Source organism: Corythoichthys intestinalis, chromosome 18 (genome assembly GCF_030265065.1).
Source record: "Corythoichthys intestinalis isolate RoL2023-P3 chromosome 18, ASM3026506v1, whole genome shotgun sequence".
In the NCBI taxonomy this organism is placed as follows: Eukaryota; Metazoa; Chordata; class Actinopteri; order Syngnathiformes; family Syngnathidae; genus Corythoichthys; species Corythoichthys intestinalis.
The window spans coordinates 38,245,782-38,259,651 of record NC_080412.1 but is presented as its reverse complement, the minus strand read 5'-3'; the positions used below and the strand labels follow the sequence as shown (position 1 = coordinate 38,259,651).

At 42.0% G+C, this 13,870-nt stretch overlaps 1 protein-coding gene across 3 annotated transcripts in view; it reads right to left on the bottom strand.

The window, feature by feature from the left end:
- LOC130906375 (pecanex-like protein 1) overlaps positions 1 to 13,870 on the bottom strand; it is a 56,477-nt gene that overhangs the window by 5,680 nt on the left and 36,927 nt on the right. For all 3 annotated transcript variants that reach the window (XM_057820644.1, XM_057820646.1, XM_057820647.1), the window contains exons 28-35: positions 13,420 to 13,673; positions 7,458 to 7,688; positions 7,261 to 7,364; positions 7,022 to 7,169; positions 6,713 to 6,943; positions 4,915 to 5,189; positions 4,683 to 4,855; positions 363 to 775 (exon numbers count right to left, since the gene is read on the bottom strand). In XM_057820644.1, coding sequence (XP_057676627.1) covers positions 363 to 775; positions 4,683 to 4,855; positions 4,915 to 5,189; positions 6,713 to 6,943; positions 7,022 to 7,169; positions 7,261 to 7,364; positions 7,458 to 7,688; positions 13,420 to 13,673 — 1,829 coding nt within the window. The remainder of the gene's footprint in view (positions 1 to 362; positions 776 to 4,682; positions 4,856 to 4,914; positions 5,190 to 6,712; positions 6,944 to 7,021; positions 7,170 to 7,260; positions 7,365 to 7,457; positions 7,689 to 13,419; positions 13,674 to 13,870) is intronic.

Below are 13,870 nucleotides of genomic sequence, written 5' to 3'. Positions count from 1 at the left end.
TTTTGGAGTTGGTTTGTTTTTTTGCAGATGAATTGTATTTTGTGAACGGGGGTGAATACATTTTTAAAAGTAAAGTGTTGGCTTGATGCAATTAATTTTCATGAGACCTTCACAAAACTGATGACATATTTGGAAATCAAATTAGGAGTAATGTTTGAAAATGTGGAACTTGAAATAGTACATGAAATTACGTTTCTTGGTGTGCGAACAACTTAAAAGGAAAGACAACATCTTGTTATTTTGGAAAACAAAAAATCTCCATTAACGGAGGTCTAAGAAAATCTTAATTTGTAAACTTAAATACTTTGAAAAACCATCTTTTAGAAGTCTTTCACTTCAAAACAGCACTTCCTGTTGCTCACCTGGGTGCGAATGGCGTGGACGCTTCCTCCGTCGCCCTCCGTTGCTATTGCCGCCGGACTGTTAAAGCCCTTTCTGCCTGAAAAAGTCCACTTCCCGAAATGGCTCTCGAAGTGAAGAACGTTGCCTTGGGCGAGGCCAGCCCGCTGGCCCGCCCTGTGGCCCGAGTTGTCCAGGAAGCCTGAGGGGCAGAAGCGTTCGGGCGCGGGCAGAGGGGGCGGCGCCACCGAGCCGCTGAAGGAGAGTTGGGAGTTGGACAGCTGCTGGCCCAACAAGCCCTGAATGGAGGACGTACGCTGAAGGGATGAAAGCAGTCCCGCTTCCATCCTGCCTTCTGACTGGCTGAGCAGAGCCAGAGGAAGGGGTTGGGGGTGGTGAGGCCAATTCTGGCTCGGACCAACTGGGTTGTCGGTACCTGAAGCAGTGAATTATCATGTTTTAGTGTCACTGACGTCGGCCGCTGCTAGCCACACAAGTTCAAATGAATTGGATATCTATCACCATTAATGCCAGTCAACGACTACTGTATTTCTACTCTTAAGTCATTTACTGCCACTGACAGTTCTAGACATCAAATCCATTTCAACTGTAAAGGCTGGCACTAAGTGATCACATTTCACTGCCATTGACACCGTTAGAGGTCCAATCTATTTTGACGATATCAAATCACATTTTATGAAGAAGCAGAGTGTTAATTTTCTGTCTCATAACTTTCAATGAACTTCAATATTACTTTGGGTGTTCCACAGGGATCTATCTTGGGACCTGAAATATTTATTTTATACATTAACGATGTATGAAAAAATGTTAAATATTTAGATTTTGGATCGACCGATCGCTGCCAGCCCTCCCAGTCAAAATGGATCGGACGTTTATTACCGTCGATGGCAGCCAATGAGTTAATGCTTGAAAATAAAATAAATTAACCATCTTACTAAGAGTGTAATGGTATTTGTATTGTTCCCGTATAGGGATGTCCCGATTCGATCATGTGATAGGAAATCGGGCGGAAAGCACCATTTTTCAGAGGATCGGAGTCCGGTGGAGAGGACCGGGTTTTTAATTATAAATATATATTTATGTTTTTCTGCTTCGTGCTCGTATAGCCTCTTACTCTCCGTCCTGCTGCTTTTCTTGGTCAGCAGTGCACTGGCGTTTGCTTGTTAAAGTTAACGATGATTGACAGGCACTGAAGCTTTGATCGTGTCAAAGAAGCTTGGTAACGCTACCAAAGACGCCGAATGTGTCAAGCATCCTTTAGCTTGTTAAACACTAGCGACACAAGGCGGCAAAGTGGGACAGTAACATGTTTTTAAAAAAACGTTGGTTTTTTTTTTAACAAAACTTTTTCAGTATTGGATCGGGACTCTGTATCGGCAGAGTCTCAAAATTAGGTGACTCGGGTGCAAAAATATGTGATCGGAACATTCCCAGTCCCGTACCGTGATCACGGTTCGTTGCACGCAGTCAGATAGTGGGGAAAAAAAAAAAAAAAAATAATAATAATAGAGACTTAGTCCTCCTTTACTCCAGAGGGTAGTATAAGTATCTGACATTATGGGAAAATGAAAAATTAACAGACGAAGAGGAAGAAGAAATTATTTATCACTACGAGGAAAGTTAGGGGTGAATGCAGTATTACAAACACTTTTTGAAGTTTATTTTTTCCAAGCAGGAAATGTTCATTTTGCGCTAGTGATTTTTGCACTATTTCAAGAGATACTTTTCCTTTTTTTTTTTTTTTTTTTTTTTTTTAATTAAAAACCTGTCCTGTTCAGCTGTTTGACACAGAGAATGGAAGTCTAAGTGCCCTGATTCTGAACAGTTTTAATGTTTCACATGGAGAGTCTGACATACTCCCATTGTGATCATTCAAAATACCTTTTTATTATGACAAAGCAGCGAACAGGAAGGGATTATGGGGGGACAGAAGAAAAGAAATACAAGAAGAAAGAAAAGAAACACATACACAAACAACAACAAGAAATACATTGAACATCTAAACTAGTTACGAATATGCTGGTGCTATCGTCAGCGAGATGTATTTCCGGTTTACACCATGTGGGGGCCAATTGGCCAGTGAAAGAGGAGAATGGGGGTGGGGGTGTCTATAAGACTATAAGCTAAGTGATTGAAAGGGGTAGAGTGTACACAAATCAGTTCTGTGATCTAGAACCCAGTAATCGTGTGAATCTCTTATGAGTGTAAGCCCGTTGGCGACCAACCCTATGCCGCCGCATCGCCAATCCCGGCACCGGAACCCCCAACCCGAGCATGCCCTACCACATCCAGCAGCACGCAAGCCCCACCGGGCGCGCGACAGCCATGCAGACGGGCGGAGAGACCGCGCGGGCGCCAACCCAGGGCCACGGCCCCCACCCAGCCAGCCCGGGGAGGGAGGGAGGGCGGGGGGGTGGGGGGGCCATGCGCAGCCCATCCCTCCTCCCGCCGCCCAGCAAAGGAGCCACCGTCCCCCCCCCGGGACCCAGGGTGGTCCCCCGGGCCACCCGCGCGCCCATCAACCGGCCTTCAGGGATGGCAGGAGGGGACGCATCATCAACCCCACGCCTACACCCACCCCCGCCCGCCCACCCGGGCCACGAGCCACAGCCACAGCCCCCCAACCGGCACGGCACGCCACGGGACCCCCAGCGGCCCACCAAGCCCCAGGCAAGGCAGGGTCCCCCGCCGGTGCAGGCGACACCCCGCTGATACACCGGCGCCCAGCCAGCGACCCGCGACGGAGCGCAGGGCGGATGCCCAGCCAGAGAAGAGAGGGGAAGGCGGAGGCAGGAGAACGCCCAGGAACTGCCACGGGGCGATGCAAGATCGGAGACCCGACCCCCCAACCCACTCCCGCGGCCGGCAGCCGAGGCAGAGGGGAGGCCACACCCCGGGAGCCACGCCATATATCAAGAGATACTTTTCCAATTTTGGAACTGTTTGCACATTTTATTTTTGCCACCATCAAAATATATCTTATGTTGGAGTGTTTGTTTACTGACACTGGTTTACAGTTAACCGTGTTTAATCCAAAATTAAAAATTTTGATCAAAAAGTTACCAAAGCTGGCGAGTTCTACCTGACTGTTACCTCAGTCGACCCCTATGAAAAAGGGTGTTTTGTCTATTTTTGCACATAAAGAATCTTAAAGAAAAAATACAAACACAATTTCACAAGCTGTTTTTTAGTTTTAGCCAATAGAACAAACTTTAACCTTCAAATACTGTGACAAAAAAGCATTGGTGTTTTTTCTGTTGTACCGAACCCGCACTGAACCGTGACTTGTGCGTTCTCTTACAACTAGAGATGTCCCGATTGGTCATTTTCAAAGTATCGGAATCGGCAAAAAAATATCGGCCATGCCTTTTTTAAATATATATACTTTTTAAAATTAAATCGTTTTCTAATTGTATTTAACGTTAGACATAATATGTTACACTCATCCAGAGTCTTTAGTTTAGGCTTAAGGTAGGGTTATCAAATTTATCCCGATTACGGCGGTAATTAATTTTTAAAAAAATGTATCACGTTATAATATTTAACGCAATTAATGCATGCGCTGCACGACCTACTCACGCATTGTCGCGCTCAGTCTGTAATGGCGCCGTTTTACCTATATAGAGAGATAAAAGGCAGCATAAAATGAGTAGAGTGAATTTTGGCAGCCTATGGAGCCTTTTTTTAATTGGCTAAAGCCTTGCAATCCCTCTCCCTACGATTAGAAATATCATGGGAAGCAATGTGGGGAAGCATGGTAGCAAATGATCTTTTTCTTAACACCTTATGTTATTTCCCAACGCAGGGAAGATATATCAATTGGTAGCACTACGCACAGTCATGGTTCTACTTCCCGTCATGCATTTAGGCATGGCTACAGTATCATTTACTGAAAGCTCAACAAATACACTAGATGGCAATATTTAGTCACAATATACAAAGTCACAAGTCTTTCTATCTTTCTATCCGTGGATCCCTCTCACAGAAAGAATAATGTAAATGCCATCTTGAGGATTTATTGTCATAATAAACAAATACAGTACTTATTTACTGGATGTTGAATGTATATATTCGTTTTATTCATTTTTTTGTCTTAATGCATTGCCAAAATGTATATGATCGGGAAAAATTATCGGGAATGATTGGAATTGAACCGGGAGCAAAAAAAAGCAATCGGATCTGGAAATATCGGGATCGGCAGATACTCAAACTAAAACGATTGGGATCGGATCGGGAGCAAAAAAACATGATCGGAACAACCCTAGTCACAACCCTAATTCATACATATTAACGACATTATACTGGATATCACGGTGTCTTACCCAATGAGGGTTGTATGGTGGTGATATGTGGCTGAGGAAGGCTGGAAGCTGGTGTGCTTTGGGTGGTGTGAATGGCGACATTGGTCGTGATGGACGCGGAGCCGCCGCCACCGCAGTCCGAGTCCTCGATGTTTCCTCCGCTATTGCAACCGGCACCGCACCCTTTCTGCATCCTGTCAAGAAACACTGTCACATTCGCAGCTCTAACCTCGTCTGCAACCGTCTTCTTTACCTGTCCCAGCTATTGATGAGCCAGTTGTAGATATTGTGCGGGCTAACAGGCCCGCCCCACACTGAGCGCAGCTGACTATGTGCGCCGGCGTAAGACGTAGTTAGGGGAGACACGTAAATGGGGTAACCGATGGGTTGGTCGCACGACGAGTTGATCATATTCCTCAGGGCCTGCTTGGCATTCTGAATGCTGCCGCGTTCGGGGTTGCGGTTGCGCAGAAAGACCAGCTCCTGCTGTTGACCGGCCCACAGTCCTCGCACGCACTCTCTGTTCACCTTCAGAAAGAACACAAAGTTTATCAGACATCAATCTTATTAATACAGTGATACCTCTACTTACGAACATCTCTACAAATGTAATTTTCAAGTTATGACGCGCCTAAGTGGGAAAATATTGCCTCTTGTTAAGAAATTTTCGGTTAGGAGAGGCAAAAATATTACAAAGTACTATGAAAGATATAGTGCCCTCCATAATTATTGGCACCCCTGGTTAAGATGTGTTTTTTAGCTTCTAATAATTTTCATTTTTATTTTTAATTAAATTTAATTTTATAGCACACGGCCCCAGGGGACCGTGTGCTTTGGTCAGATGAGACCAAGATTGAGCTTTTTGGCAACAAACACTCTAAGTGGGTCTAGCATGCCACGAAAGATGCACATGCTGAAAAGCACCTCATACCAACTGTGAAGTATGGGGGTGGGTCAGTGAGTCTGTGGGGCCGTTTCGCTTCCAAAGGCCCTGGGAACCTTGTTAGGGTGCATGGCATCATGAATGCTTTGAAATACCAGGACATTTTCAATCAAAATCTGTTGCCCTCTGGCGAGCATGCTTGTACGAGCACGGACATAAAGCAACGAGCGTTTGCCAGTTAGTAGCAAGTCTTAAGTGGATTAGAAAAGTGTTTTTGCCAAGCGGAAACTAGGTGAAGCCTCGGTGAAACAGCGTGGATGTGCAAAGGCGTGTGTTTGACCCGAATTACTCTATTGAAGGGAGTAAAAATACTTTTGGGGCAGTCCAAGTTAAAATGTCAGGGCTCTGTGTACTCATATATGCACTGGTAGAGGTAGTGCAAAAGTATTTTATATTAACTGTAAAAATGCTGTATAGTAGGGCTGCAGCTATCGATTGTTCAAGTAGTCTGATAAGGAACATAAAAAGATATAATACCTGAGCTTAGCCTTAAATCGAATAAAAAAAATAAATAAATGAGGACCCAATTTCAACAAGAGAACAACTGGCTAACTTGCATAGCAAAAGTGTGCTAGCAATAAAATGCTTTTAAAAAAAAAAAAAAAAAAATGCTCTTAAATGGTTCAAACACATTCCCACGTGAAACGGCTAAATATATCTATAAACTTAATTATGAATGCATTAAAAAACAGCTCAAACAAAAACAGCTTTCGTTGGTCTTAACAGTTAGCAGCTGAATTCTAATTCTACCATGTGAAATGAGTTGTGTCATATTCACTGTTGCCACCAGAGGGCAGTTTATCCACCCAAATCTATAAAACTAAATGCAAACACTTTCAAAACAAACTATTGAAATGCAACTTTAATTAAACAAATACTCGATGCAGCAAAATTTAATTTGAATCTTTTTTCTAATCGAATTACTCGAGTTAATACATTAATCTTTGCAGCACTATTGTATAGTCTCTTTAAGGGCATAAAAATGTAATGCTTGACGACAAAAACACACTAAAATTTGAATTAAAAAAAAACTTTTTAGAAGGAATTTCCTACAAAGAAACAAAACTAATCTGCTACAATTAACCACCCATAATGTTGGTTGTACAACCTTGATGACTCGGAAGCTGAGGAACCTCTTATTCAACATGATGATCTTGTATTCGTCGCTTCCGTCATCCATGATGTGACGCAGCGCCAGCAGCGAGGGCATGTTAGCGAGGATGGCGCTCCGCCAAACTGGGTCGCCTTCGTGGGATATCAACATCTTCTCCTCGTTGGCCGTGATGGCGTCATACAACACTGCGGGGTCCTCGTACTCATCCGGTGACGTGAAGTGGTCCTGTGTGGAGCATGAAACGGATCAAGATAAAGTTTTCTTCCAGTGAAGATGGTTCCCAAGTGTCATTAAAAGTGCTACCTGATGCAATTTGAGGGACATCCGCACTCCAGGTGCCACCACTCGATTCAAAAGGTCCATATCTGCAAAGACCCACTCGTCTCGTGGAGACGTGATGCGAAAGTCTCCCTTGAAGAGCGCGTGGAGCCCGTAGAGGAACGGCTCCAAGCTGTCAAAAACACAATGGGGGATGGACAGTGAGCTATCGCATCGTCCCGGCATCAAAGCAAGTATAGGCCGGTCTGTGGCGGCGCTCTCACCTTGCAGACATGCTGTGCGAGGCAGTGCCAAGCGCTCTTCTTCCCAGGATACACAAACCAAAACACAGACTGACTAGAGGAGAATCTCTATCACTTGTCACAGGCTGCAACACATTATAATTCAAAGTTAAACCAACTATCCCCAGACCCAAAACTGAGGTTTCCTTTATGAATGTTAAAACACAAGAGATGAATACCGTTTGACGCCTGCTGTTACAATACTGAATCCAGTCCACATAAATCATGCAGAAGGAGGCGGGCGTGATGCCTGAGGCTCTGTGATCATAGTCCTCGTCGATGTTCAGGTTGAAGGTGGGATCGCTGTCTACGTAGTTGGGTGCCAGACAAGGTCGCAGTGCCTCGTGGATGGCCTCGTTTGCCAACCACTCCTCCAGCTTGGGTGATCGGCTCACGTAGTAAATGATGCTCTGATGGAGTGAACAATCATGAAGCATCAACTCAAATTTGCCATTGATAGGGACGAACGAATCAGGTCTGCTCTAAAAATGAACTTTTTTACATTGACCACACAGTTACTTTGGAATATTAACACTTACATCAGAGAAACTAATCAGACACATCAACCTTCCGACTAGAGATCGACCGATATGAGTTTTTCAGGACCGATACAGATAATTAGTAGTTAGAGGGGCCGATAATCGATTTTTGGAGCTCATATTCATAACACTGAATTTCATTGAAATGCCTAAAACATGTTTAGTGAATCACACTAAGCCTGAACGATATATCGTTTAAACATCGCCATCGCGATGTGCGCATGCGCGATAGTCCCATCGCGAGGACGTGCGATAGTTTTTGTTTTTTTTCCCCAATCCACAGACCTTTGATCTGCTTCATTCGCTCGCAAAGCCTCTCTCAGCCCCTTTCCCAGCTCTAAGTCACTGCGGCACTTGCTTATTAAAGTTAACGATGGCTCTGATCTGGTCAAAGAAGCCGGGCAGCAATCTGTCAATCATCGTTTAACTTGTTAAACAGTTTCTGCAAAGAAGCGCGGGCTGGAATGAATGTGTGTGTCTGTGGGGGGAGAATGTGGAGACGTTCGAGAGTTATAAAAGCAACGCCAGAAGTGATTATGAGGAGCTTGTAATTTCTACATGTCACTCCAAGAGCCACAGCCATGTTAGGTAAACAAAAGCATTTAATAAAGCCAAGCATTTTTGCAGTGGGACAGTTATGTTTAAAACTGATCATAATTATTACATTTGAAGTGCTTATAAAGCATATATTAAAAAAAAAAAAAAAAAACATTTTTTAAAATCATACTTTGGGGGAAAAAAGTGAGAAAAAAACATGTGTTATATGTATCTCCAGTGCTAGATCTGATTAAATACATTGTGCACACACACACACAAAAAAGGGGGGGGCGTACTCCACGATTTTTCACTTATCGCGGCGGGTTCTGGTCCCTATTAACCGCGAAAAACGATGGAATACTGTACACTGTGGTCATGATGAGTACTCCAAAGTCTTTCCATACAGCTATTCAAGTCATCTAGTAAAAATTTCTTTAAAAAAAAATATATATTTTTTTAATATCGCAATATAATATCGCAATATATCGCAAACCCCCCAAAAATCGCAGCAATAGTTTTTTCCAATATCGTTCAGGCCTAAATCACACAAATAAAAAATAATAGCTCCAGAAGTGCCTGAATTTCCTAAACTAAGAAACATCTCTTATAAAGTTGAATAAAAGATTAAATAAAGTTCTAAAAAAAGTTGTTCCAAAAAAATGTTTTAAACATGTTACTGTTCCACTGTGCTTTACTTTAACACGCAAAACTCTCAGAGCACTGATGACCACGAAAAGCAGCAAGAGGGAGAGTGAGGCTGTACGAGCATGAAGCAGAAAAAACAAATATATTTTTTCAATTAAAAACCCGAACCTTTTCACCAGATTCAGATCCTCTGAAAAATGAAGCGATCCCTGGTCCCTTAGTTTTAAATTATTGACTTTTTCATATCAGCCGGTCGGATTAAAAAAAAAAAAAATTTAAAAAGGGCCGATACCGATATACGTCAAATTTCCAAATATCGGCCGGCCGATATATCAGTCTGTGTCTACTTCCTACTGCTTTATTGTTAGGGATGGGAACTTCTGAGTAACTCACAATACGATCGACAATACAAGGCTCACGATAATGATGATCTCACGATACAACTATTATCAACACATGGGTCAGGAAATCATTTTACAATAGTCCTGCAGCTATCGATTATTTTAGTAGTCAATTAATCGATGAACTAGTTAGTTCGAATATTCGAGTAATCGATTAAGGAACATAAAAATTTTAAATACCTGACCTGAGCCTCAAACGGTATTAAAAAATAAAGGATATATGTGCAACAAAAGAACAATTGGCTAACTTACATAGTAAAGTAGTTTAAATGCTATAAAATGCCAATTTTTTTTACAATGCTCTTAACAAATAGTTCAAACACATATTCCCGCAAAAACAGCTTAACATACCTTTAAACTCCATTACGAATGCATTAAAAATACATTAGCTCAAACAAAAACTTAGCTTATGTTGGTCTTAACAGGGAGCAGCTGGATTCAGCCATGTGAAATGAGACAGACTAGAGGGTAGTGTATCCACCCAAATCAATAAAACTAAATGCAAATACTTTCATAACAATTTCAACGCCACTTTAATTAAACAAATACTCGAGGCAGCAAAATTTAATTCAATTTTTTTTTTCTAATCGAATACTCGAGTTAATCGATTAATCGTTGCAGCACTATTTTTCAATATGCAATATATTGATTTTTGGTTACTTCTTGTTGATTTGGGGGCATTTACGGATCAATTCCTGTTGATTTTAGGTTACTGAACGTGAAGTGACCCGGGAATGTCTTCCAAATAAATAGGAAATGACTCAAAATCAACAGGCAGTGACCTGTAAATTCCCTAATATGAACATGAAGTGACCTATTCATGCCCCCAAAAACCAGGAAGAATGGCTGTGAATACTGTGCTTCAGTGCCATTGACAGTCAAAAGGGATTGGACGTCTATCGCCGTCACTGACAGCTCATGAATTATCATGGAAGGAGTGCATCGATTATCTTCTGCTGGGATACAAAGTATCGCGATACATCACCATGTGGATATATTCCCACGTTTAATGTTATTTCTAGAGTTGTCAAATATTATCGGGTAGTAGAGCAGGGCGGTAAACCGAAAATTTACCGTCACCGAAATTCTTAACGATGACCGACGTAATTTTGACCATGTCGGTAAATTCGGTAAATTAATAAAACAAGAAAATATAGTATTTTCATCCCGCTTTGATTCTGTGTTGTTCGTCTATGTTCATTCCCCTTTAAGAAAGCAGTGAATATGCTTACGTAGGGAGGCACGTGATCATCAGCAAGCCAATCAAACAAAAGCCCGGTAAGCTAACGCTAGCAGCTAACGCTACAAGCAAAACGTGATGGAGTGTGGCTTAAGGGAGGTTCACCAAACTTTCAACCGACATTTAGTAGACTCTTGGTGGCATCCAGACGGGCTTTCACCCGCTGTCCTCCTTTGTTCTCACGATTTCCGGAGATGGTGCTTTCAGTGCTTTCTACTGGTAGCCAGGCTAACGCTAGCTAGCGGCTAACGCTACAAATGAACGTTATGGAGTCGGATAGCGGCTCTAACCTTGTCTAAACGGCTGAACTTAATGAGTGGATTGGGCACGGACTGCATCTAGTAATTACTATGTGGCGTTATTTTGTATCTGTCTGTGTGTGATTCCTCTGATAGCTTTTGTGATGGTAAAGCATTCAGCATTAAGTATAATCCAATGGCGAAATTTATAATGACCGAGAAATGGCCCCAGCTATTTTTATTGTACGTGCATTTATTAAAAAATGCACTGGGGGGAAAAACCCTTAAACCATAAAGTAAACACTTGTATTTAATAATTATGTCACAGCAGCCATTAACAATAAGTTGTCTTTTTGAAGTGTACTGTTCAAGCTGCAAGTCATTTGTGTTACAATTACATGTTTGCACAGGCATATTGATTTTGACAATGTACATTGTTCAAGTCATACACGCTGTTATAAATGTTCATACTTGAATTCTTATTGCTTACAATACATTTTTATAAACTTAATGTTTAGACTGCATGTACAATTGTTAAATACAGTATATCAAATTGAATGTTGGTAAATAAATCAACAAGAAATAGTTAATCTGTATTTCATGCATTGATTCAGATTTTCAAATTATATAACAGTCCGCTTGGGCGAATTTATCGTCATTTATCGTTATCGAGATAAATCTGCTCAATTTATCGTGATACATGTTTAAGGCCATATCGCCCAGCCCTATCGGGTAGCCGATAATATTGACCGATAAAAGCATTTTGAAATGATAACGGATAATACCGAAATCGGTTTTTCATGATTGATTTTGGGGCAATATAAATGTTGCCTTCAAAGTGAATGTAGAAGCTTTCCGCCTTTATACAAGGGCTGGTCCCAGCTTAGCACAGCAGTTATGCCTAATGACCATTAGATGTCTCCAAACTAAATAATTTGTTATGTGAGCTAGAGCCTAGTTCGGGCCTAAAAAATCCAGCCCGACCCGACACGGCCCGCTGGTATTGAGGCCCAACCCGGCCCGAGCTCGATCACTTAACTAGATTTGCAGGCCCAAGCCGGAAAAACCCGATTTTTTTTTTTTTTTTTTTTTTTTTTGAGTGACGCGGAAAAAACGCAGCAGCAGCAATTTATTTTCATTTCTTCGAGTTGGCAGAAAAAAACGCAAGTTTTCTTAATGTTTAAATAATCTACATATTTTTTTTAGAATTATCAAAGCATTCACACAACGAAATAACGCTGGGAAAGTTTGTTAAACATATTTCTGAGTGTGTGGGATATTGTTCTCACATGGACGCGCCTCTCTGACAAGGAGAGGGAACAGGAGAGGGCGGCGCCTCGGCCGTGCAGCGGGAGGACAAGAAGAAAAAGCGGCCGGCGCCACGGCGTTCGTGCACACGCACAAGCAAAAGGGCAATACAGAGAGCATGCTCTCCATTTTTTTTTAATTTATTTATTTTTTTTTTTTTTTGAGTGACGCGGAAAAAACGCAGCAGCAGCAATTTATTTTCATTTCTACGAGTTGGCAGAAAAAAACGCAAGTTTTCTTAATGTTTAAATAATCTACATATTTTTTTGAGAATTATCAAAGCATTCACACAACGAAATAACGCTGGGAAAGTTTGTTAAACATATTTCTGAGTGTGTGGGATATTGTTCTCACATGGACGCGCCTCTCTGACAAGGAGAGGGATCAGGAGAGGGCGGCGCCTCGGCCGTGCAGTGGGAGGACAAGAAGAAAAAGCGGCCGGCGCCACGGCGTTCGTGCACACGCACAAGCAAAAGCGCAATACAGAGAGCATGCTCTCCATTTCTTTTTTTTTTTTTTTTTTTAAAATAATTTATTAGTCCGGCATGGCGGCCCGACCCGACCTGACCCGAACGTGAATGCTTAAATTGTGGGCCCGACCCGACCCGACATGGTTCGGGTTCGGGCACAAAATCTAACCTCTAATGTGAGCAGACCATTTGCATAAATGGTGCAAAAAATAAATGAACAATAAATGATTGAAAAATAATGAAATATAAACTAATAAATTAGCAAACGTTAAGTGCATGACCGCATATATCGGTATTGGATTTTTGGAGCTGGATAACATCCGGATATTGTTTAAAAAGTTATTATCGGTTATACTCTAGTTATTTCATATATTAATATACTTGAATAAGGAAAAGGAAAGCTAGTTCTCTCAAATTTGGAAACTGCTCCAACAGAAATTTGTTAAGTTTATTTCACAGATTAAAGTGTCTTGAAATCAATGGAGGTATAATTGAGTTCCACTACCAACAGACGGTTCGATGGGTCGAGCCCAGACTGCTTTAGCGCCTTGTTAGTCGTGGAAAAATTAAAACAGGAAGTAAACAAGAGAAAAAATTGCCATAGCAATACATTAACTTCTAGGAATAGCAGAATTTGTTGCTGCAATGCAGCATTTAATTACAATCTCAATTGGTGCAATTTCAATTTAAATTCCGCAGACGGTTAAAGTTTGTTCTACTTCAGTTCATATGGAAAGGCAAAGATACAAGAAGGAATCTCACCTTGACATAATACGTGATGAGAATCTTGCGCAAGTCAAAGACTTGCAGCATTGAGGCGGCGTTGTTATCACTGATGCTGTAACCCTCCAGCACATACTTGGTGGCTGCCACCTCCCAGGCGAGCCAGCGCTGCCCGAAGGCGGCGTTGAACGACAACATGTGAGGCAAGTGACCCGGTTCACAACAGCAGCAGCCCTCGTCCTCCTCCACGCCTTCTGTGATGGCTTCCACCTCCCTCTGTTGACAGTAGGTGCCTGCCAGGCAAAATGACAGGATGGAAAATGCATCGTGCAAAAACACGTGAACTGAATCGTCTTTAAAGCCAGAAAAATATGGTATTATATTAAGGGTTGGAACCCCTGGGTACCTCACGATAACGATGATCTCGATACAACAATTATTAGGAATTCATTCTAGGATATTAAGCAAAACAACTATCGATAACCTCTTG